We start from the raw sequence: 24882 nt of genomic DNA, 5'->3' as shown, positions 1-24882 counted from the left end.
TACACATTCAATCACTGACGATAAAATAAACAAAGGGAAACACTGAAGCATTAATATCTAAGCAATACAAAACAATCACATCTTGGAGAAAACCGTACGTCTAATAGGTGATGTACAAAGAAAACAGGAGGTCTCACATGAAAGAAAATGTTCGTATGGGCTAGAACTCAAAAAAATGCAAATCAAATCTACCAAGGTACTACCTTTAAAGTACCAGCCAACACCACTGATGTTTCGGTTAAAAACAAGAGAGGCTAGAGTAAGTACAATGCAGTATTTCCCAAAGGGCATTATAAGAAAATCAGTGCAATGAAATAATCCAGAAAAAGGGAGAAAACATTAAAGTGATTTAGAAAGTGTAGGAAGCCCAGCATGCCCTGCTCACAGCTTGCCCCACCAAAGATTCCCAGCACGCCTTTGCACACATGTCCCAGGCTGGGGCGACCCTGGAAGAAAGGAGTAAGTGAACCCAAGTGGTTTCCCAAACTGGCTGCCTGCAGAAGCCCATGGGGGCAGGCCACCACCCTCAGTCTGCAGAACACTCGGTGCAGCCCCGACACTTGGGAAGAACGCTGGAGCAGCCGCTGCAATCACCAGGACCCCTGCCTGGATGCCAGTCGGGGCTCCACTCCCAAATGGCCCCGTCCCCTCGCCTGCGAACTGAACCAGTGACCAGCCCAGCCCTCTGAGGACACTGGAAGTGAGCAGTGCACATTCGGCACAGGGACCAGCACACGGCAGCACAGGCAAGCACCCAGGTGCCTTGGAGCATGCTGCAAGCACAGGGGGAGCCTTACCACTGCGGCCTGCCATCCTTCACAATGTCTTCCTCCTCTTCATCATCACTGAACTTCAACTTCTCAGAATAGTCCACTTCCTCATGGAGGCCTACAACAGGAGGTGGGCCAGAAGAACAAGGAAAATGAGAATTTCGCCACTGAGAGGCCCAGTCGGGAAATACACCAACCCAACTGGTGACTAAGGCGCCCCACCCAGCTGCCACCACCAGAACAAACTGCAGGTGAAAGGGAAGGACAGTGCTGACATCTGCTAACAGCAAGGTGGCCTGAGCAGACTAATCTTCCCACAGACAAGAATTCTTGAAACTGGCCCTGGCTGGTGTAGCTCAGTGGATTGAGCACAAGCCTGCGAACCAGAGGATTGCGGTTCGATTCCTAGTCAGGGCACATGCCTGGGTTGTAGGCCGGTTCCCTGCAGGGCATTTCCCAGCAGGGGACGCACAAAAGGCAACCATACACTGATGTTTCCCTCTCTCCTTCCCCTCTAAAGATAAATAAATAAATAAAATATTTTAAAAAATAAAAGAATTCTTGAATCTGGGCAAAATATTGAACGCATGTATTAGAAGGTACAGGAGAATGACCAAACGCAGACAGAATCAGACAGGCGTTGACCCTAGTGATACAGAGGCTCTGCCCACGAAATCAGTGCATTACTGTACTGACCCGGGACACCACCCCCACACCTGAGTGGCACCAGTGACAGGTAGTGTCCGTCACCTGCTGAGTGGCTCACAAAAGGCAGTAGAGCCACACATGCTACAGCTGATGAACCTTGAAATCATCACGCTAAGTGCCAGAAGCCAGACACAAAAGGCCACACATTATATGATTCCATGTATGTGAAATGTCCAGGTATAAATCCAGAGACGAAAAGTAGATCAGGTGTCGCCAGAGGAGGAGTGTGTGTTTGAGTGTGTTTGTGGGGGATGGAAATGCTCCGGCACTGGCTAGTGGTGATGGCAGCACAAACTTGAGAATATACTAAAAATCACTGAATCATGTACTTTTTAAAGGCATCATTCCGATTTAAAAGCAGCATTAGATTCGAGAAAGGAGCAAGTACAGTTACGCGCCACCTTGCAGATCAGCACTTCACACACACAAGGTGGGGGGTGGTAAAGGACGGCCAGGAGACACCCGTGAGAACAGCACGCACGTCAGCGCACTGACACCGACTCGGGACAAGGCAGACTCAGGACAAGGCGCACTGCCAGAGACAAAGGACATACAGACACCTCAAAGCGCGGATGCCAGCCATAGAAATCACAAACGTGCACTGAGTCTAATAAAATCAGTGAAGCAAAAACAGGAGAAAAGATGCGTGCGCCATCACCATGCAAAGTTTAACACCTCGTTTTCAGTAACTGACAGAACTAGACAAAAATATCAGTAATGTACATGAGATCTGAATTGACAGCACCAGCCACCTGGGCTGACCGATGCTTACAGAACACAATCCCAAACAACCGTGGAATACACATTCAAGTGCACTTGGAATATTCACCGAGACGGACCCAACAGGTATCATAAATATGTCTAAATAAGTCTAGAAGATCGGAAATCACTCAGGGTACGACCTGACTCAAGAATTAAATTAGAAATCTAGAAAACCTCAATAATGAAAACGAACAGATCAGTGAAATAGAAAACAGATAAATTTAAGCCAAAAGCTTCCTCTTTATAAGTATTAATAAAACTAATAAGCCCTCGACAGAAGTGAACAAGACAAAGAGAAAAGACCGCAGTGGCCCAGCTACCAGGAGCGGAAGAGGGCGCGTCACTGTCGACGCCACAGACGCTGAGGGGAAGGGCCGTCCACAGTCCGCACCAAAGGACACAACCCCAAAGAGACGAGCAGATCCCCCGAAAAAGTTATCCAGAGCTGACACAGGAGTCTGAGCAGCCGCGTAACAATCAAAGAAATGAAACTTTATTATTGCAAACGTCTTCACAAAGAAAACTCCAGGGCAAAATTATTTCGTTGGCAAGTTTTACTGAACATTAATGAAAAAACAGTACCAATTTCACAGAAACCCTTCCCGAAGTCAGAGAAGAAAGAAACACTCTCCGAGTCATCTCACAAACCCAGCACAACCTGGCATCAAAACCCAACAGGTATCAAAAGGAAAAAAGACTGCAGACCAACACCGACCACAAACACAGACAGCAAGAACCTCCGCCCGACACCCGCGGACTGACTCAAGGCGCACAAAAGGGAGTTTGTTCTAGGAACGCAAGGACAGTTTAGCATTAAAAAATAGCCCTGGCTGGTGTAGCTCAGTGGATTGAGCTCGGGCCTGCAAACCACACGATCGCAGTTCGATTCCCAGTCAGGGCACATGCCTGGGTTGCAGGCCAGTTCCCAGCAGGGGACTCAAGAGAGGCAACCATACACTGGTATTTCTCTCCTTCTCTCCTTCCCTTCCCCCTCTAAAAGATAAATAAATGAAATCTTTAAAAAAAAAAACACTAAATATAAATAAATAAATAAAAAATAAATAAGTACAGCCCTGGCTGGCGTAGCTCAGTGGACTGAGCGTGGGCCTGCGAACCACACGATCGCGGTTCGATTCCCAGTCAGGGCACATGCCTGGGTTGCAGGCCAGTTCCCAGTTCCCAGTTCCCAGGTTGACTCACGAGAGACAACCATACATTGATACTTCTCTCCTTCCCTTCCTCTCTAAATATAAATATATAAAATCTTAAAAAAAAAAAAACAACACCACGTGCTTTAAAAAAAAATAAGTACAATCCACAAGATTTCCAAATAAAGGAGAAAAACTGTATGATCACAAAGACAGGAAAGTCATTAACAAAATTCATACAGATGCAATCATGATTTTAAAAGCCAAACATTCAGCCCACTAGAAAAAGAACATCTCCACAAAGCTACAGCTAAAACATGCTATTTAATGGTGAAACGCTCAACATCTATCCCTAAGATCAGAAACAAAGAACTTGAACACAATGTTGTATGGAAAGTAACACGCTGCAATAAAGCAAGAAAAAGAAAGAAAAGGCATGCACTCTGCAAAGACAGACATAAGCTGTCCCTATTTATGGGTGACATGACTGTTCAGTGAGAAAATCAGCAAAAATTAGTAAAATATTGAGTGTATTCATCAAAAATGATGAATGGTACAAGGTACCAGAAAATCCACAAAAATCAGCTGTGTTTCTGCATGATGACATCAGACACTTAAAAACAAAACCCAAAACAATGAGCAGTGCCATTTATAATGGCATCAAAGACTATAAAATACTGAGGAATAAACTTAAAAGATAGTCAAGACCTCCACCCTATGAACTATAAAAGTTGCTGGGAGCAACAGAGACCTAACAGACCCACCAGGCTCCTGGGTGGAAGATTCAAAGTTACAACATCATTTATGCAGAAATAAATTCAATACAATCCTCACCAAAATGCCTTCAGGCTTTTAGTAAATACTGCCAGGCTGATTCTAAATCTATATGGGAATGAAATGAACTTGGTATAGTCAGTCAAAAAAAAAGCTGGCAAACTGACACGACGCACATGGAAGGGTCACCGAAGGCTGCAGTGTGGTGTTGGCACGCGGATGAATAAACAAGCCACAGAGCAAACGGGTCCAGAAATAGCCCTGCACTTACCAGGTCAATTGATTTTTGGCAAAGATGCCAAAGCAATTCAATAGGGGAAGGAATGTAAAAAAATAAACCTCAACTCCTATCTTATACCACACACATCAATTAATTCAGCATGGATCACAGACCCCAAAATAAAGACCTAAAACTATAAAACATGCCCCAGCTGGAGTGCCTTAGTGAACTGAACACCAGCCTGTGAACCAAAGGGTTGCTGGTTCGATTCCTGGTCAGGGCACAGGCCTGGGTTGTGGGCCAGGTGCCCAGTTGGGGGCACTTGAGAAGCAACCACACACTTACATTTCTCTTCCTCTCTTTCTCCCTCCCTCACCCTTTCTCTAAAAATTAATAAACACAAACGAACTATAAAACACAGGGGAATATTCAACACAAAGGGCGGGTGGGGGGGCGGGTGGACGGGACAAATATTTTTTTAGACAAGACACAAAAGTAACAACCACAAAACACAAACTTATAAACCATCAAAATTAAAAACTTCTACTCATCAAAACAGCACTACAAAATGGACAAGGCAGGCAACAGGGAAACTGTGACGTGTGAGGTGCACAGGGCTGTAGCAGACCACTCCTAAAGAAACCCAGAGACGCGCCTGCAGCCGGGCAGCACACGGACAGTTGTCCATCACCACCAGTCCTTTTCAAAGTGCAGATGAAAAACACAGTGAGGTACTAACACACAACTGCTGGGACAGCTGAAGTCGCGAAGACTGGCAGGGAGCGCTGTGGTCGGCGATGGGAAGGCGGAGAGGCACGGCTATGAGGACACGGCCACGAGGACACGGCCTGGGAGTCCTCGTAAACCTCGCCAGCTGCCCACCCTCTGACCTCGCACTTCACTCCCAGATATTTACTCAAGAGAAATGAAAAAGTTACTCATAACAGAACTTTTGAATGGGAACGCAAATTACAGTATGTAGATACAATGAGATAGATCCCAGCAATTAAAAGCAACTACTGATGTGAGTGAGTACATACACATCCATCTACACTGATGAGTCCAGAGACACACCCACCAGAGGAAACGCAGCGAGGCACCACTGGCCTGCAGCTGTCCTGGGGGCAACGCCAATCTACGGTAAGGGCTGGGGGGGGCCGAGGGAAAGGTGCCCTGCCTTGACAGGGGTGTGTCACACAGGTGCATCCCTCTGTCAAAACTGTACGATTAACATGCGTGTCTTTTGCAGTGATTACAATGTCCCTGAAAACGAGCAAAGGCGAGTGAAAGAACACAACCAGGTGGGGGCGGATAGAGGACGGGACTGAAGGCACGAGGACAGCTGAGCAGCGGGACCTGCTGAAGCTGGGTGATGGCCAGGTGGGGGCTCATGACACTCTTTTGCTTGGTTTAACTTTTCCATTATAAAGAAGTCTTTAAAAATGTCAACAGCAAAATGTACCACAGCTATAAGATCAAGACCAAAGACTGAAAGCCTGGCCGCCCACCCACAAGGATCTACTCGGGGCACCGGAGCTGCTACCAGCCCCCACACCCCTATTCCCCACAGGCCCAGGAGAGACTCAACACGGGGTCTCAGCCTCACTCGGCGGAGACGGACTTCGGTCCTGCCTCTCCACACCCATGGGCAGAAGCCCACCCAGAAACCCACCGGCCCAGCCATCGTCGGCGTCGGTGTCCAGGTCATCGAGGCCCTTGAGGTTCTCTGCAGTGATGATGGTTGGCCTTGGGGCGCGCTCCACCAGCTGCCTCAGGGGGCGGGGCGGGCGAGTCATTCCCGGCCTGTTCTCTTTCCTGGTGAGAGAGAGAACAGTTAAAGACTCCACACGTATGGAAGTAAAACCAAACACCTTAAACAAGCCCTAGACTGCAGAGGCTCACATTCGCATTCGATATTTGAGCTGTCTCCCTTGGAAAGAAATAGGTGATGAACGTGTGGCAGAGAGAAGCCCGCCTCACTTGCAGAACTATCACTCAGTGCTAATGCCTAGGGTAGTGGCAACCAGCCCACGACAAAATTTCACCTCTGCCATGGACTGAAGTTGTCACCCAGGCTCTCGCGGGGCCCCACCCTGCCATCCCACACACCCAGGGGCTTGGCACTGGTCCCCAGGGGCACTGTGGTCCCCAGAGAACACAGCACCTGCCCGTTATCTTGTCCTGGACCACCGCCAGGGTCGCCTCTCCGTGCCTGACTGTAGGCAACAGCCTTACCCATCTTGGTCGTTCATCTGGAACTGTCTAAAAGGAACACGGGGCTCTAGGCGGAGCTGGGGGAGGGGGAAGGACCCTCGTTCCACTGGTCCTTGGTTCTCTGAAGACTGGGGCGAACACATCTGAAATACAACATCAATGAACAGGGCTGTCGGGCGATGTCCGGACAGCTAAGGTCCACTCCCATTAGAACTGGTTTTGGAAAACGAAGAATGGGAAAAAGAAACAGGACAGTCTTGGGGTTTCCCATTCGATCCTGCCACCATCTCCCCCATTTCTTTCCTGCTGTAAGTAAATCTGGGGACTTGCAGCTTAGGGAAAACCTGCCTTTCCTCTCTCTACAGAACCAAGGCTGAAATCCTGTCTATATCACCAGGGAAAGAGGCCAGAGGCCCTTAGGGTTTGGAAAGGGGCAGTGAAAGCGCAAAACTAATAGAAACCTCAAAGAGTGGAACGAGGAGGGAGAACCTAAGGTGGACACTCAACCACATGAAGCAGGTTCTGCTGGACGTGAACAGGCCGACTTCATGGGAAAAAATGCACATGCTGAAGACTTACAAAAGCAGGAAGCATGTCATGGTATGTAGGTGGGTGGTATGCATTTCCCATGAACTGTGAAGCCCCTTTGCGAACAGGCTGAGCCGGGCGGAGAGAGGGGTCCTTAGAATCGCTGGTGCATGCCGAGGAGGGGGCTCCGTCTCCCGCACTCGAGTTCCTGCTGCCCAGCTCAGTTGGGGAGGCGCTCAGAGACGTGGCAGAAATTATGTTTCGCCCACCGCCCTCCCTCCAGCTTGTCACATCTGGAAATTGAAAGGGGGCAACAGGGGAGAGGGAAGAGCGGGAGGAAGGGGTTTTATGAGGTTCTGAAGGTCAAGGGACCCCTCTCATTCACACACACACACACACACACACAAAACAAGAAACAAAACCACCAGAAAAAAAGAACAAAAACCAAAAAGTGAAGAGTCGAGTAGACTGGTCAAGTCCGTCAGAAAGGTGAGGCAGATACCGGGCCGGACACCGGGCCAATGAGCATGAACTTACGGAGGGAAGTCTGACTGTGAGAGAGACACAAGACGAGGCGCACTCAGAGAGGAGGCAAGTGTGAATGAGGTGAGGTCTTCACCGACTGGCTGAGCCCACGCGGCCCATAGCCCTTGGGGACCAGGCGCCCGGATGGAAACAGCCTTGGGGGATTTCTTCCCCAAACACCAACCCAGCCCAGGCAGGATCGCATGGCGCGCTACTCTGGACTTGACAGTAAGTCACAGCGACTTCTGACACATTTCCAAACTGTTTAGCTACGGCACCTCTAGTCGGAGATGTCCCCAGTTTATAAAACAAAGCAGGGCCTGTTCTCACTGTGCCGCGAGGCCTTGGCCCCTGCCTGCTCCCGCACCGGCCAGAGAGGCCCTCCTGCAGGGCACAGGTACAGACCTGCTGACCCTGTCTACCTTTTCGGACGGCGCTTCCCACTGCCGAGTGAACAAGATCTGGGGGGATTACGGACCAAAGAGAAGCCGGATGAGTCGATGACACCCTCTACAGTCCACTTGTGGTTAGGGGTTGAAACACACAAAGTGCCCAAGGATGTGACCCCTAAGGACAGGAGTCACGGGGCTGGGTTCCGCTGTGGCTCTTCAACCTGTCCTTGCATGCACTCTCTCAGTGGCCACCCCTGGCCGTCTACTTTTTCATCTCCTCAAATGAGGAGATGGCATTGCTCCCGGAAGCTTCTCCTACTCCTAAACTTTTATAGTCCTATAAAGCAACTCTTTCTTGTGTGTGTGGAAAATAAAATTTTTATTCACTCTCCAAGAAAGGAGAGGGGCATGATGTGGAGAGATACGCCAGCCCCAACTCATCTTAATTAAACCCAGAAAAAGTCACAATTCTTTCTTGGCCTAAGGAACTTGAAGACATATTTGGAATGGACAGACCACTGAGGAGGCGTGGTTTGAAGCAGAGCCACGGAGAGAGCACTCCCCTTACGGGACGCCAGCTGACGCCGGGCTGCCTCGGGGAGTAACCAAGACAGGCAAACACAAGTGCCTCCTGTTTCAAGACCTGACCAAGCACACCCCCAAACACCCCCCCAAAAACAAGAGCCATTTCAGTCTCCAGTGAGAACAGACAGAAAATCTCATTCCTAAACACCTTAAATTCTAACCACCCAAGGCCTCTAAAAAAAATATTACCAGCAAGTATCATCTCACAACCCTGCCCGCTCCCTGGCAAGACCCCAGAGTGGGGGTCTGGGGACGGTGCGGAGCGGGCCAGGTAAGGCAGCATGCTGAAGAATAGACGTGCTAAGTCGGCTGGGGGCGGGGAGGCCTGGAAACCAGACCTTTAACCAACTCCCCAGTGATCCTCATGGCCTGCAGCTGGTCTGGGAAGCAAGGGTCTAGGGCACAAACCCCTGAACCAGGGACCATGCCGGCCAGCCTCACTGTGAGCACCAAGCGCAGCAGACCTGACTGATGACAGCTGGGGAGGCGCACAGGCCCGGCCCAACCCAAAGGCCAAGAAAGGCATGGCCTGCAGACCAGCCTGGGGAATGTGTCCAGCAGATGCAGGGCCAGACCGGGCGTCACGAACCATGCACTCCAGGCACGGAGCCAGGCCCCAAGGCGCTGGCTCTCTGAGAACCCACGCACTTTGCCCCAGGAGGGCAGGATGGCAAGGCGTGATCCTGCGACCCCCGTTGAGCATGAAAGGGGCTGCGGCGCACTCACTCTGAGGGCGGAGGCTTGGTCCTGGCCCATACGACAGATCTAAGACGCCCTTTTCTCTGCCAGCCTTGTCCTGCCCTCCAGCTGCTTTCAGCGTCGGAAATTCCTCGGGAGAGAAGGATAAGAGTCGGCTTGAGGCCCTTAAACCTGTTAAGAAAACCGGAAAGACTTATGGAGCACTCGAGATCGGCACAGCAGTTCCTGGCTTCAGGGCCTCCACCTACTGAGAGCCACGCTGGCCCCAAGTGGGCTTTGGAAGTGTGCTGCGGCGGGATGGCCTCTGTGCGGTCAGAGAGGCTCTGGGCTCCCCAAGGGTCCCCAGACGCTACCCAACAGGGTCTACGTGCAAAGGGCATGGGGTAAGATATTGTCGCTGCTCCAGCCCAGGTCCCTCCCGGCTCCTGGCACAAGACAGTAAGGTCCTTCTGGAGGCCCGGGCAGTGGTCTTTGGCAAAATCAGCTCAAGGAAGTCAACTGCTTTCATGTGGAGGTAATGCAAAGAGCAGGTACCTCCCACCCCCAGAGACCTCGGCCTCAGGTTTACATTCATGAGCATCTCCTCATTTCTCTGACCCGCCCAGTTTACCATTTTCTACAAGGTTCCTCCAGCCCTGCAAGGCAAAACATTCTACTGCTGTAACCCTGGGAGCAACTTCCCTGTTCTTCCATTCAGCCACCAACACTAGAAACTCCTTTAGAGAAGTCTCTTTGTCAGTTTGTACCTCCCATTCACAGCATTCAGCAGAGGGACCTGCAGTCCTCTCCCAGGCGAGGAATTAACAAACGACCCAGTGAAGGGCCCAGATTGGGAGGTGGTCCCTCCATCTGGAACACATAGCACATGTCCTGCACCACGCGAAAAGCCGTGTGACACAGCATAGCACCCGACTGGGGCACGCCCTGCTCCCTGGACAGCACAGCTAAATATATTCTCAGCACCATTGGTGCGTGGACCTGTTACCTGTGCCAGCGAGGGTTGCCAGGAAGGTGCAGTGGGGTCAGAGTTGAAGCACAGGCAGCAACTCATTCCCCATCCCACTTAGTAAAAAGGTCTAGGGCCAGATAAACCTGCCAGGACCACTACTGGACATACTCTTCAGTGGTGATGGGCCTGAGAGGCTGTCTCCAAGGGTCACAAAGGAGCTCCACTGGCCTTGTGGACTGGTGACCCAGCACAGGAAGGGGACCCAGAAGCCAGAATCCCCCACAGCCCCACCTGGGCCCAGCACACGTTCTCCCCTCTTGGGCTACCCCAGTAGATGGCAGAACCCATCTGCCATCTCCCAGACGAACTAGCGCATGTTTACAGAGTATTTTACTGTGTCTTAGCACTGCTTTCTAAATTGTTTTATTTCTTGATAGGGAATGCAATTACAAGGTTCAAAGGGAAAAAGCCGGAACATAAAAAGGTCAAACCGGAAGCCTTTTTCCTAGCCATGCATCCTATCCGCATGCTTCTGATACCCTCAAGGGGCAGGTACTTCCCTCCCACACCCCCCTCCTGTGTCTCCTTCCAGAGCTTTTTTAAACGCTTATCATTTAGACGTGTGTTCTCCATCACCCCATTTTCTGGAAGAATGTAACATCCTCTCCATACTATTCTGCACTTTTTCCATTTAAGAATATGTCCTCTGTAGATCTTGCCTTATCAGTAGAAAATGGACTTTTCCACTTAGAGCTAAACAGCATTTCATTAAAGTGCCAGCAACTGATGTGCATCTCCATGACTGTTTCCGATCTTTGCTATTGTGATGCTGCAGTGAGTGACCTCGTGCATCTGCACACGTCCCAGCACATGCAGCTGGACAGGGCGGCCCCTCCAGGTGGAGCTGCTGGGTCCAGCACCTTGAGGGGTAGGGTCAAACTGCTGTCCATAGGGGCTGTACCTATTTACACTATTTTGTTTCTTAATAATAAAAATGAACACATTTGGCCCTGGCTGGTGTGGTTCAGTGGACTGAGTGCGGGCCTGCAAACCAGAGGGTCGCTGCTTTGATTCCCAGTCAGGGCACATGCCTGGATTGGGGGCCAGGCTTCCCCAGTAGGGGACATCCAAGAGGCAACCACACACTGATATTTCTCTCCCTCTCTTTCTCCTTCCCTTCCCCTCTCTCTAAATATAAGTAAATAAAATCTTTTAAATTAATAATTTTAAAAAAGAAAGAAAAATCTAGCCCTTGTTGGTGTGGCTCAGTGGACTGAGTACCGGCCTACAAACTAAAACGTCACCTTCAATCCCTGGTCAGGGCACATGCCCGGGCCAGGTCTCTGGCTGGGTGCGTGTAAGACGCAGCTGATTGGTGCACCTTTCGCACATCGATGTTTCTTTCCCTCTTCCTCCCTCCCTTCCCCTCTAAAATCTTAAAAAACAAGAAAATAAAAATCCCGATTTTTGGCTCCTCTCAAAAACGCCCACTAACTCTGGGCCTGCATTCTGATGAGCACCAGTCTCCGGAAGGGAGCCCGGTGACCTCTGCTCCAGCCCCACCACTCTGGCCTGGACTTGGAAGCTATTTGCCTATGCTGTTCAGCGTTTACGTGGGATGCTGAACAATGCTCCCTTCCGCTCCTGTCCCCCACCTCCCCTACTGAAGGACCAGAGCAGCTGGCCGCCCTGACCCCACATGCTCTGGGTCAGGCCTGGCACCCATGGTGACAAACCCCACACAGCCCTCGGAATGCTCTGCCACACTGCCCGGCAACAGGTGGCTCGGTCCGCAGGGCTGGCTGATTTACAAACCAGGCCCGAGGTGAACACACCTTACGAGACCTCGCTGTGGTCCCAGGAGAGAGGAGGTAACGCGTACTCCATCGGTGGCGTAGCGGAAGGACAGAGTGGCAAGGCAGCTGCCGACACCCCCTCTACACGCCCCCCAGAAGGGAATTTTAGCTGTAACACTCGGTGAAATCCAAGGGCTCATTCACCTTCAGAATCAGTACTTCCTCACCTGGCACAAAGGCAAGAGTCCCACAGACCAGTGACTCCCAGGTGAGAGACTCTATAGAGTTTTGGGCCAAAGATAAAGCAGACACACCCAGAATGGGCCAGAAAAGGTACACACCCCGTCTGCCTAGCCACCCCAATGCTCCCTCCCTCACTCACCACCTTCGAGTCCTGCTGGCTTTCCATTCAGCTGTGCCCATGACTTTGGTCCACCTGGCACTGAATTTGTGTTCTGAAAAAAGGAAGAGCGTTAGAAGAGAGCCAGCCCTACCGGTCTGTCGTCCAGTCCCCAAGCAGGCTGGGAGAAGGGACCACATGACTGATGGGGGCAGAATGAGGGGACGTGACCAGCTCAGAGTCACACAGTGGGTTACACAGCCAAGCCAGGACTCACACCCACATCTACCTTCATGCTGTCAGGTCGCCTGCCCACACAAAGCTGCTCTGCTTGCTACAGAGACAAAGAACAAGCCCTAATTCTAGCACGTGTCTCAGAACCTTGGGCCAAAATCATGGGTAACAGAACATAAACTCGGGAAAGCCACCGTGTCCAACCCTCAGCTGGAGGGCCTGCTGCACCTCTTCCGTAACTACTGACACCCTACAAGGCACGGTTCCCCATGGAGCAGAACTTGCCTGGTTCGGCTTCAGTCCGGCTGATAACCTTTGCTTATAGCTCACTGCGGGCCAGGCATTGTGCTGAAGCCAGGTTAGGCACCAGGCTAGACAATCACCCTTTCCCACGACTCTCCTTGCCAGTCCACACCCCGCCACCATGACCACCACGCTTGGGGCAGCCTCTGCCTGCTTCAGCACAGGGCTGACCAGCTAACAACCCATTTGCTCCTCAAGAGTTGTCCAGACTGCTGGACATGGTGGCCTGGAATGCCCACAGGTCCCCCCAGAAGACCAGACTCAAGGGGCATGCAGCTGGAGTGGGACAGTTCCTCAAGGAGGGACGCACGTCCCGACTGAGCAGGAAGTAGGGGTGCGCCAAGCCCGAAACCAAAACCTCAGAGCTGCCACCTGGTGCCTGTGACCAAAGGCCCGACACTGGAAGGGCAGGCCTGCAGGGCCCGGGGGGTGGGGGTGCTGCGAACACTGCTGGCAAACCCCGCCCCGAAAGCAGAGCTCCTACGTGACCACTGAGGTGAGGATTTAGGAACTGGGGGCCCCTTCTTACCACCTCTGCCTCTGAGTGAAAACCAGGCAACAGCCACAGAGAGGCGTCGGTTTCAAATGCTGAGGTACGCACCTGCTCAACTCCACACGCTTAACAGGTTCCATTGGATTTATGCCAATAAATATGGCACCTCACGTGAATGGGATTTTTTCCCCTTTAACTTCAAAAGTGCAGTTTGGCATTGGGTGGGTACAGGACTTCTTGGACCTCCTGCTGCCCAGGCAGCAAAACAAAACCCCAGCATGAGCTGTTTCCGAGAGCCAGTGAACGCCCGTGGGTCTCAATTTCTTTCCATCTAAAGACTCAGCTCCGCTCAGCCAGGTTTTTGGCTCCCAGCTAAGTACGAGCTCCTGCTGGTCTCTGTAGCCCAGACCCGGTCCCTAAGGGCCTGAGTGTGCTGGGAGCTCCTGCTCAGTTAAATATGTCTCTGTCAGAATAGCATTTAAATGTACAAACAAATAACCGACCGAGGGCAGCCGGGTGTTTCCCAGGTGTGCTCTGAGACACCGCTAGTCTCTAGAGCCCTTGTTAACAAAGGGTCCCCCAGACAAACCAATTTGGGAACCACCATCCCTAGGTCTTCTTCTCAATGAGCTGGGGCCTGTGTGAGCACATTACAAACACGGACAAGACACCCAGCAGTAGGGGAGCTTGCTTAATTTTGTTTCCCAGACTCACCTCTCTGGGGCCTCGCACTCCGCGTCTGCCTTGCAGCACCGGCGTACGCGGGGCATACCTGCGGGACCCCGGAGCAAGCCTGCCTCCAGCCTGAGAGGCCCCACCACCACGTAAGCCAACAGGAATCAAATGGGGTATCTATATCCTGTCTATCAGGGGTCTTCTCCAGAAAGTGCAGATTACATCACCTCTTCTGTGACCACAACAGTCTCCTGGACTCCTTTCCCAAAGGCCCCAACGGGTTCTCCCTCAGCATAAGCAAGTCATGCAAAACCACCCTTCTCGGCGGCAGCTCCCACCCCACCAGCAGGCTGTCAGGCAGCCCCACTGTCGGGACAGCATCAGGGTGGGCCCCCAGCACCTACCTCCTGACTGATTGGCTGTGTCGGCTTCTGTAAATTGGAGACAGATTTCTGCAAACCCGGCTGCGGCAGCAACTCCGGCGGCTGAGAGGCCGTCGCACTGGAACTGGACAGAGGGACAAACGACGAGGGTCAGACCTGGCACAGGTCCAATGGAATTGCTGGGTCAAAAGACGTTTAGAAATGTGAGATGCTGCCACACTGCCCCCCAAAAAGGGGTCGGTCAGTTTACCCCCCACGGGCAGTCCTCCGAGCAGGAACGAGAGGGGCCTGAGGGAGGTTTCTGGGGTTCAGCAGCCCCCCAGTCACCCTTCCTACAGAAGCCTCCTCCCCGCAAGATGTGAGGAGGGTGGCCGTCCCCTTGGCCAGAATCCACCCACTGCCGGGGGTTCATCTGTAAGCTGAAGACTCTCTTCCAAGGTTACTTAACCCAAGTCACTCACCACCACACGTGACCGTTACAAGATGAAAGCCACTCATCCCCTCTCGCGTGACCCTCTACCTAAAGCAAAAGCTTCCAGGAAGTGTCACCGAAGTGCTCTCCGACTGCGCAATGGTGCCCCCTGCCCACTTGGCCACCTCCTGATGCCCCAAGGTGGGCATGGCCCAGGACAGCAGGGGGGCGGTCCCGGGGCTGCTGCCTTCCTTCTCCGACACTGACTCCACCCCTCCCCAGCAGACATGCCCCACCAACCAGCCTCACGGACGATGCCACACTGTACCAATGCTTGGTGAGCATGGATGAAGGCAGGGAGCAGTACTTGGTCCTCTCTAGAACTTTCAACAGCACAGGCATTTTAAAGCCTATTTGAAATATGCAATGTTTGTTTCACTACGGAGCGGGTAGCTGCTGTCACACCCATTTCCTGGAGCTGCCCCCGGAGCCAAGGGCTCTTCTTAGTTCAAAGGACAAAGAAGCTCGAAGTCACATGCTTCTCCAGGTTCCACAAAGCTAATGAATCGCCTGGCCGGACACCACGCACACCCATCCCTTCCGAAGATACATTCTGCCATCAAGCAGCATGATCCCTGAGCACGCTGGCAGAAAAATTGGACTGCGCTTCTAAGACCCTCTTTCAGCTGCTACCACCGCATGACCCCGACTGAATTGTTCGCTCACTCTCTACATCCCGTCTGAAGTAACCGCAGGAGGTTACTTGGGGGGGATGGAGGGTTCCGGACAGCCACTTCCAGCAAGAGGAAAGGACTCTGCTCAGCAGCTGTCCCTGGGCCCCGAGCATCAGCAGCCAGACCAATAAGCTCAGAGAGGGGCTGCGGCACCCCTGTTCCCAAATGGCTAACCCCAGTCCCAAGTGGCTCCCTGCCTGCCAGCTGTATCGGGGTCCCGCCCTACCTCAGCCCTCCCACACCAAACCCCAAGTCCTCCTTCCTGGACACCCTTATCACAGCTGGGGCCCATCAGAGGAGACACACAGCAAAGGAGAGAGATGAGGGCTCAGGCCCCCGTGCTTCGGCCCCACCACGCAGCAGCAGCAGCAGCAGCAGCGCCGGCAACTAACAACGATTTCTGTGCCAGACCCAGGGCTGTCCTCCTTCGTACCCAGGTGTGTCAGGGGCACCCACAGCAGGCTCCTCTGGGAGGGAGGCTGCTGCCCCACAGGCATGAAAACTTCCTTCCCACCCTGGGACCCAGCATACACGGACCGCCGCAGAATGAGGTGTTTGCACACCAGCTCTGTCCACAGCGGCTCCTACAGGAACTGGCTCTGAGTCACTGCATAGGCTCCCCAGGGCTGATGAGGCCTTTCCTAATAAGGCACAGGGGACGCTGGTCACTGGGGACCAGGCGGCTCACAAAAATTCTGCTGCACTAGCTCCAAGAGCCAGGAAAAACGCAGGCGGGGAGTGAGAAACACTGAGGCAGCAGGGATCCAGGTGAAGGACCCCCTTGGAACCTCTGCGCTCCAGCTCGGCGGCCGTGAGGCCAGTCAGCCCCAGACAGACAGCAAGGCTGCGGGAGCCGCCAGCCACAGTGCTCTCACCTCTTTGGGTCTTGCTGATCCTGCTTGTTTGCCCATCCCGTCCCGTCCTTGGGTACTATAACGATGTTGGGGTCGTTTCCTTTGTTTTCGGACTTCAGGCTTGGCAGGTTTGCAGGCGGTGGCATGCGCCGGGCTGTGGCAACTTTCCCGAGACTCTGTAAGCCATGGCGAGGAATAACTGCGGGAAGACAGGGGTGGAAACAGGCGTTGCACAGAAAGAAAGAGGCCAGAATCACTCTGCTGCTCTTTTAACCCCCAAGTGATAGCACGAAACACAAGGGGTAGCCCAGCCGTGGTGGACACAAATGAGTGTTGGAGGTCACGCTCATCATGTGACAAGCCCTCGCCCCAACCTCCAGAGGGGCTGCGCAGCCTGTGCAGATGCTTCCATTTGACTCACGGGCAGCAGAGGACTTGGGAGTTCATGACCTGGGTGAGGAGCCAGGCCCGGAACCCTCCATCCCCCACGGTCAACACTTCTCGCAAGCTGAGACTGCTCTGGCTGCACGACAGCCGGGCCAAAAGGACAGTCTCAGCCTAGACCCAGGCCAAGCCTAAGCACTCACAAAATCCTCCCGGGGGGGGGGGGGGGCGGAAGCAGAGCGTACGGGCAGGGGCAGGGGCAGGGACAGGGACGTCCCCACGGGGTTGCAGTGTTGTCACCTAAACTGGGCAACTCTAATGCAAACGGAGCTCCGCTCCAACCATCAGGCTAAAAAGAGGCGTGGTTTCATACAATAGAGGGGATACCCCCTACAGCAGTCAGGGCATGCCAGCCTCTGAAACAAGACCTCAGATTGGACCTGGGGGAGTGTGCTTCCCAGAACTACTGTGTGCCCACCATCTGCCCAGAAGACTGATCTTCGTGGGCCTCTGCCTCTCCCTGGCCCTTGACCTAGAGTTTCTCACGACGAGAAAAGTGGGAAGGACTGGCCTCCAAGCCTGGTTCTTACCTGAGGATCTGATCGCGTCTACTGATTTTCCTTTATACTTATCAAACAGGCTGAGAGTCGAATACTTGCTTTTCCCATCCTTGCCCTTGGTTATTTGCCCCAAACGATCGGACATTGCGATGAAATGTCATCTAGTAAGGAAATTTTTCTAGGCACCGCCCCGATCTGCCTTTGAAATGGAAAAAAAGAGTGTGTCAGTCCACCAGAACCTCTGATCAAGTGAATAAATCCTTTAGGGATCATGATCTCCCTGAAGATTTAAAGGAAGCTTTGGACTCTGTCCCTAGGAATACACCATGACCACACCCAGGCAGTTTCGCGTGTATTTAAAGAGCATTTTGTAGACTTGCTGACCCCCCCTCCAATGCACACGCGCACACGCACACCCGCACCGCTCACTCTGAAGTGGCTGGAGTCTCCTGCTCATCAACGACACCAAAAGGTCACCTTTCAGAGTCCTCACTCCGTGACTCGACCTCTCTCCAAGGCGAAAAAGCAAAGGTGCGTCCCTTGCGGTACCTCCGTGTAACACCAAAAATCAGGCAGGCCCACGGGGGTCGGGGAGAGGTACACGACCCACTGTGGAAGGCTGTTCATTCCAAGGACAAGCAAAAGCAAAACCAAATCAAAGGGAAGCAACCAAAGTCGGTAAATCTTCCAGGAACAGTTGGGCACGTGCGATTTTCAAAATAAAGAACTGGCATCTGGAGAAAAAACACCTGCTTAGGCGACGGGAGCAGGCTCTCTGGGGAGGTGCAGGTGTGGAAAACAGAAACAAGTGTCCCCCAAGGGAGCCCCCAGGAGGCCGGACCATCCACAAGAGTGCCCTTCGTAAGAAAGAAGCTGCCCTCCACCACTGATTTCCTATGCAGTCTGCACGTCTATTAGCACTTTCCTCGTTAGCTCATTCATTTGCTCATTCATTCAAATACCTGGTGACTGCCTGCCATGAACTAGCGGCTGCCATGTGCCAGGCACCAAGGATCAGGCTTCAGTGCCTCTTATCCTGCACTCAACCTTGGCTACAGGCTCTGCTCGCATGAGAGCCCACATTTCCCACTAGAATTAATGCACAAAAGAGAGCTAAGGCACCCAGTCGGGCATATTGATACGTCTCCAATGACAAACAGGAGGTAACGGTAAAAACGCCCGCTAACCAACCAAAGTGGCAGCGGCTACGGCTGCGGCTGCCACGGCACCCTGCTCTGCGGCCTGCAGGCCGGGACGGAAACAGCAGAGTGCCGGGCAGGCTTCTCACACCCTCTAGATGTTAGGATAAAACTCTGCACATTACAATCCAAGACTGTAAAGCACACTTACAAACTGGGACCCTGAGAAAAGTGAGACAGGAGATGCTGACTTCACGCCCCTGGCGCGGATGAGCCCGGGAGCGATGCCAAATGCGAGTGAACTTCGTTCTCACACATAACTTGGTAGGCCCACCCTCCCCCCATTTCAAACCCTGACTGACAGGCATGAGTTTGTATCAGAAAACGCTCATGAAGAATGAACTCAGACGCCGAGGGTCAGTGCGGTGAGCTGGATGTGTGTGTGTGTGAGCTGCCTCCCACGTGGTCTCAGCCGCCCGCACCAGACATTAACTTCCTTCGCACCAGATCCCAGTCCGGTCAACCACTGGAGGCTCAAGCCAGTGGCCAGGCCCGGGAAGCGAACCGCATTGCAGCGTGCAGGGGACGGGCTCAGTGAGGAAAGGGCCCTGCAGAAACCCCGACAACTGCTCACTGCTCCCAGTTACGTGTCAGAGCCACTCAAGCCAGCAGCCCTCCCCAGTGCCTGCGCTGTGTGCCAGGAGCAAAGAACAGCAATCACGGGGGGGGGGGGGGACGACGGGAACTGGCTCTAAGTTTCCAAATTCTGATTTTGGTGCCCAAGGGTTTCCTGCCCCATCCCCCAAATCATAGCCAATCATAGTGCCCTTCCCCAGGCTGGACTACACACTCCTCAAGGACAGGGACTGGATCTTATTGGGGCCAGGACTCATATTAAACAGGCTACCAAATCTTGAAATCCTCCAATTAGGTTAGATCTAATTTTTAGATGTTTCCATCAACTCAAACACAGAAAAGATCACTGGGGTTGGAACCAGAAACAGCAACACACACACAAGGGCAGACACAAACACACACAATACACAACTAGATGAGCCACCACGGTGACAGAAGCATGGGGCCCTTGCATCACAGCACTTACAGGTTAGAACAGGGGTCAGCAAATGCTGGCCGGGGCCCCAGCCAATGTCCTGTTTCTGCAAGACCCTCAAGCCAAGAATGATATTTTAAAAATAATTTTTATAGCCCCAGCTGGTGTAGCTCAGTGGATTGAGCGCAGGCTGTGAGCCAGCGTCACTGCTTCAATTCCGAGTGGGGTGCATGCCTGGGTTGCCGGCCAGGTTTGTCCCCCCAGTTTTGGGGTGTGCGAGAGGCAACCACACACTGATGTTTCTCTCCCTCTCTTTCTCCATCTCTTCTCCTCTCTCTAAAAATAAATAAATAAAATATTTTAAAATATATTTTCATATTCATCTAAAAAATACACAACAGCAACTCCCTGTGGCCGCAAAACCACATGTAGAAAAGGTTTGCTGACCCTGGATCTAAAAGGTCGTGAACAAGCTCCAGGTCCCAGGTGGGAAACAGACTGGCAGCCCAAGAGGACCCCCCCACCCAGGAGGAGGCATGAAGCTCCAGCAGGGTCCCCACAGGATCCACCAGAACAGGGGAAGCCCTGGCAAAAGGACAGAACAGACATCTTTTTTTCCCCCCAGAGAGAAGGGGGAAGGGAGGGAGAAAGAGAGCGACAGAAACATTAATGTGTAGTTGCCTCTCACACACCCCAAAACTGGGGGGACCTGACCCAACTGGAAATCAAACCCGACACCTTTCGGTTCGCAGGTCGGTGCTCAGTCCACTGAGCCACACCAGCCAGGGCAGAACAGACGTCTTTTTCTCACCAGTAGGAGGTACCCCACGGACTATGCTAGGGATGCTTAGGAACCACTTCCTCCTCTCCAAACTCTGGGGCAGGATGAGTGACGAAGTGTTGACGTTCTGCTTCCCAGAACCTGTGAGTGTGTAACTGTATATGGTGAAAGGTATTTTGCAGTGTGATTAAATTAAGAGTCTCGAGCCAGGAAGATGATCCTGACTATCCTCGAGGGCCCAATGTCATCACAAGGGTCCTTAGAAGAGGGAGGCAGGAGGGCCACCTCCCAGGAGGGTCAGAAAGGTGTGACAGTGGAGAGGTGGGCAGAGCACTGGGGGCGCCTCTAGCAGCTGGACAAGGCCGGGAAACAGGCCCCCTCGAGCGTCCAAAAGGAATTCAGTCCTGCTGACATCTCGATCTACCCCAGCAAGACTCGTTTCAGACTCTGGCCCCCCCCCAGAACCGCAAGAATACACTTGTGTTGTTTTAAGTCATGAACTTTTGGTAATGTTCTACAGCGATGAGAGAAAACTAATACACTCACGTATTCACCGTGTTCTTCTGAGGCACTGCCGTGTGCCCGGCACTGGGGTGGGCCTGGGGTACAGCCGAGGATAAACTGGACCATATGCGTCCGTCCAGTCCAGAGACGACAGGAGCCACCCATGGCCACAGAGACCCTTCCCCTCTGGCCCAGTGCTGGAAACTGCCGAACTACAGCTCCGTGCCGGCCCTCACCTGACCATGGACCCCACAGACATGTCTAAACACGACCGTGGGGACGCCTTCACAACCACGCACCTTACACGGCTACACAGTTAGCACCATTAACTTAATTTTATCTTCTTTTTACTAAATAAGTAAAATAAGGTTTTGCTTATTTACTTCTAGAGAGGAAGCAAAACATCAGTGTGTGGTTGCCTCTCACACACATCCCCTCCCCTGCTGGGACCTGACCTGCACCCCAGGCACGTGCCCTGACTGGGGATTCAACCAGCGAGCAACCCTTTGGTTCGCAGGCCGGCGCTCAGTCCACTGAGCCACACCAGCCAGGGCAAGCACCATTAATTTAAATTCAGATCACCAATTCTTACTAAATTAAAAAACAAACTGGCAAAGGCAAGAGCAGGAAAAGTCAGTTACCAGCCACTCAGGACCACCTTTTCCCCACAGGAAGTGTTCATGCACTTGATTATTAAAAAGCAAGTCTTTTAAATTCTGTAACTAGACCAGAAAAGACTTCTTTCTATAGATATTGCGAAAAAGTCTTGTTAAAATCGGCGAGTCCAAACTTCTGTCAGTTCATACTCCTCTTGGATTCCACACTGGCCCGGGGGAGAGTGGACACAGGCAGCTCTCCACGGGTCCTCCGGGTAACACCAGCCTTCTCTGAGAACTAACCAGGCCCACCCCCACCCCCACCCCCCCGGGAGCCCCAGAAGACCAGAAGCCTGACCACACCTGCACTGGCACCCCCTGGGAAAAAAAGAAAGAAAAACTCTGAGCAAACTTGAGCCGCTCTCCTGGGAATTTAGAATTAGGTCTGCGAGATGTCAGAGGCTTGGACTCTGTCCTCCCAGGAAAGCCAACCACTTACCAAACACCATGGGCATGCCTGCTACGCTCAGGCGGAATGCTCTCCACCCCACTCAACCAGGAGGACCCTGTGAGGCCAGACAGGGAGCCCGCAGGAAACCTGCCCATGCAGTTTTCTGAGAATGTCACTGCCCACATTTTTAAACCGAGTTTTGCACCAGCTGGGCACACTCTTGGCTCCTCTCGACCTCGGCTTCCCCATCCAACACCAGATTTCGCCAGTACCACCCGGTCCTAAATGTTCATAACCCACAGCCACACAGTTACAAGTGGCTCGCTGTCAAGCAGACGTCACCTCCCATACATCTGGAGTTGGATTCTCTATTTCTACATAAACCTGGGGTGCTAACAGACAATGTGTTACCACCGCTGCAGAAACAGCACCTATGGGGGAGGGGCCTGCACAGAGGTTCTTCCAGCCCGATTTTCCCTCGGAGCACAGACGGGCAGATTACAGCCACAGCCAGAGGGGGAATGTGCACCAGAGGCTGTTGAGGCCCACGGAGCATGAGCAGAGCTGTGCAGCGCAGCCTACAGACGCCCGCAGAGGAGCACACACAGTCCTCCCAGTAAGCCAAATCTCATGGGGCCCAAGTTCAACCTATAGATATACTCATGTGGCTTCCAAGTGGCCGCATCTCCAGTCAAGTGGAGCCGAGCGTGGGACCTAGCACGGCCCCACACCCACCTGGCTACACTGTGTGCCCACTGGCTTTCACAAACATCGGGCCAGGAGCGCTAACTCTTAGCAGGGCTGCAGTCCGCTTCCAAACACCTGCCGAGTTTCTGTGGCATAAAGAAGTGTGACTCACGCAGCCGGCTGAGGTGACAGAACACACGTCTCGTGGGTCAGAGGCATGCTCATTCGAGCATGGCTCACGCTTGGCCCCATGGGACAAGAACTGGCTGAGAGTGCCAGGCCCTTGCAGGCAGGCACAGACCCAGCCTGGCTCGTGGCCCCAGTGTCAGGCTGCTTTCTCTCCCTTTTGTAGGTAGCAAAATTCCTTTTTGGTTTTTTCCCAAAACAAACTCTAATTTAGCTCTTCCGTGTTACACATAAAGTAGATGCAACCCCCGTGTGCCCTGCCTGGGGGAGCCCTGCCTGCACACCACCTCCTCCTCCGAACCTCTCGTTCCTGGGGCCCTGCTGCCGGGGGACACAGCATGTTGAAAAAGGCTGGTCTGAAAGAAAACACTGCCATTAAGCAGAGGAAAGGAGGGCCTAAAATCCAGTGCAAATAGCTTTGGGAGTGAAGAAAAGGACAGTTAAAAGCGAATTCAGGTCTGTGTGTTCTGGAAAGTCATCTAAGATGTGCCCTGAGAGGCCCAGGCTTCCTGGGACAAAACAACCCCAAACACTGGCAACAAAGGCACTTAAAACCAAGCCCCGCCCCCCCAGACAGCAGTCCCACCTGTCAGACAGGTTACAAGGGCCTGTGATCTGTCCAGTCCACCAGAGGGAAAGTCTCCCTGCACTCCACCTTATCGAAAGCCATTTCCGGGCAAGATTAATTTCACTCTGCACTTGGGTAGCAGCCAGTGTCAGCCACCCAGCCAGCAGGCAATCTGGGATGGCTTGTAACTCACTGGGGAGCCACTAGCGCTACACACTCAGCCCTAATCACAGTGGTGGCCAGCAGTCCTGAGAGCCAGGTACCCTGCTGAGCACTCACACCCCAGCCTGGACTCCTCAAAACAGCCCTTTCTTGGAAGATACTATTGCCATCAGCCTGCTTAACCGAGAAGGACGCTAAGATGCAGTCGGGGCAGAGAAGCGACTTGTCCAAGATCATGGGACTACCTAGTGCTGGGACAAGGCAGGACACAACCAGGCTGCAGCCTCTGTGCCCAGGGGACCCAACACCAGACTCCTGCAGCTCTGCCTGCAGGAGGGCAAGCACACAGGCAGGACAGATGCACTGGTTCTGACATAAGCTGACCCAGGCTGGATGTAGCCTCTGGCCAGCCACGCGGAGGCTACCTGGAACCAGACCGAGTCTCCAATTAACAGCCTTTTCTTTACGCCAATGCTGCCCACAGCTAGATTTACATGCACAGCAAGTCCAAGCTCTTCATGCTCCCCAATTCCAGGAACACTCGGTCAAGATCATCTCCTACTTCCTTAAGTACTCCACCCTCAGGACGCCTGCACATATCACCACGTGCCTCTTTCCTGCAGTCACCAATGTTGACAAAGGACCCGCCATGCACTGCAGCCGAAGCCTGCCTTCCAGAGCTCAGACAAGCACGTGGGGCAGACCCACTGCAGCCGAAACAGCGTGTTTGGCCTCTGTGCTACGGCTACAAGGTGTAAGCAGACACCCCAACCTGAGTGGAGGAGAAAGGAAGGCGGGGTGTGACTGTACAGAAGGAATGGAAGCTTGGAGAGTAGGCTGGACCAATGCTTCGGGAATCTAGCACGTGGGTCATCAGGCAGCGCACTTGTCAAGTCTCCATCGAAACGTGAAGAACCACTGGCTTGAAGTTGAGGTACAGGATTGACAGCTCAGTCTATCCTTCTCCAACAGGCCACCGTCTGGTGAAAAGCAACGGAATGAAAGGCAGGCACCACCCATACGGCAAATGGCAGACTCCGAGCTGCTGGGTGCGGGGGACAGAGACACCCATACCCTGCCTGCCTCTGTTGTGAACTCCACCAACGGTTCCAGACAGTATGTCTGTCTCTGCCACCACGCGATCTGTGGTGACAGGTCAGGCCTGCCCACCACGCCTGCTGTAGCAGACAACATGAACCAGGGCAGTGCGCCCAGCACACCTTCCCTTCCACGGCCAGGAGGCTGGCCAGGTCTGGGATGCAGCTTGCTGACAACTAGTCTGAAGGGAGAAGCAGGTGTGGAAAGGAATGCATCT

General features: G+C 52.9%; 1 protein-coding gene across 5 annotated transcripts in view; it reads right to left on the bottom strand.

The window, feature by feature from the left end:
- PRRC2B (proline rich coiled-coil 2B) overlaps positions 1-24882 on the bottom strand; it is an 81211-nt gene that overhangs the window by 35891 nt on the left and 20438 nt on the right. For all 5 annotated transcript variants that reach the window (XM_037036944.1, XM_037036945.1, XM_037036946.1 and 2 more), the window contains exons 2-10: positions 17473-17641; positions 16520-16697; positions 14520-14622; positions 12453-12525; positions 9353-9496; positions 7176-7417; positions 6618-6739; positions 6055-6197; positions 798-888 (exon numbers count right to left, since the gene is read on the bottom strand). In XM_037036944.1, coding sequence (XP_036892839.1) covers positions 798-888; positions 6055-6197; positions 6618-6739; positions 7176-7417; positions 9353-9496; positions 12453-12525; positions 14520-14622; positions 16520-16697; positions 17473-17587 — 1211 coding nt within the window. In that variant the 5' untranslated portion in view covers positions 17588-17641. The remainder of the gene's footprint in view (positions 1-797; positions 889-6054; positions 6198-6617; positions 6740-7175; positions 7418-9352; positions 9497-12452; positions 12526-14519; positions 14623-16519; positions 16698-17472; positions 17642-24882) is intronic.

This window comes from Sturnira hondurensis, unplaced genomic scaffold (genome assembly GCF_014824575.4).
Source record: "Sturnira hondurensis isolate 20B ecotype Veracruz unplaced genomic scaffold, ASM1482457v3 Scaffold0022908, whole genome shotgun sequence".
NCBI classification, from domain to species: domain Eukaryota; kingdom Metazoa; phylum Chordata; class Mammalia; order Chiroptera; family Phyllostomidae; genus Sturnira; species Sturnira hondurensis.
The sequence above is the reverse complement of the archived record's forward strand: the minus strand, read 5'-3'. Positions and strand labels throughout refer to the sequence as shown.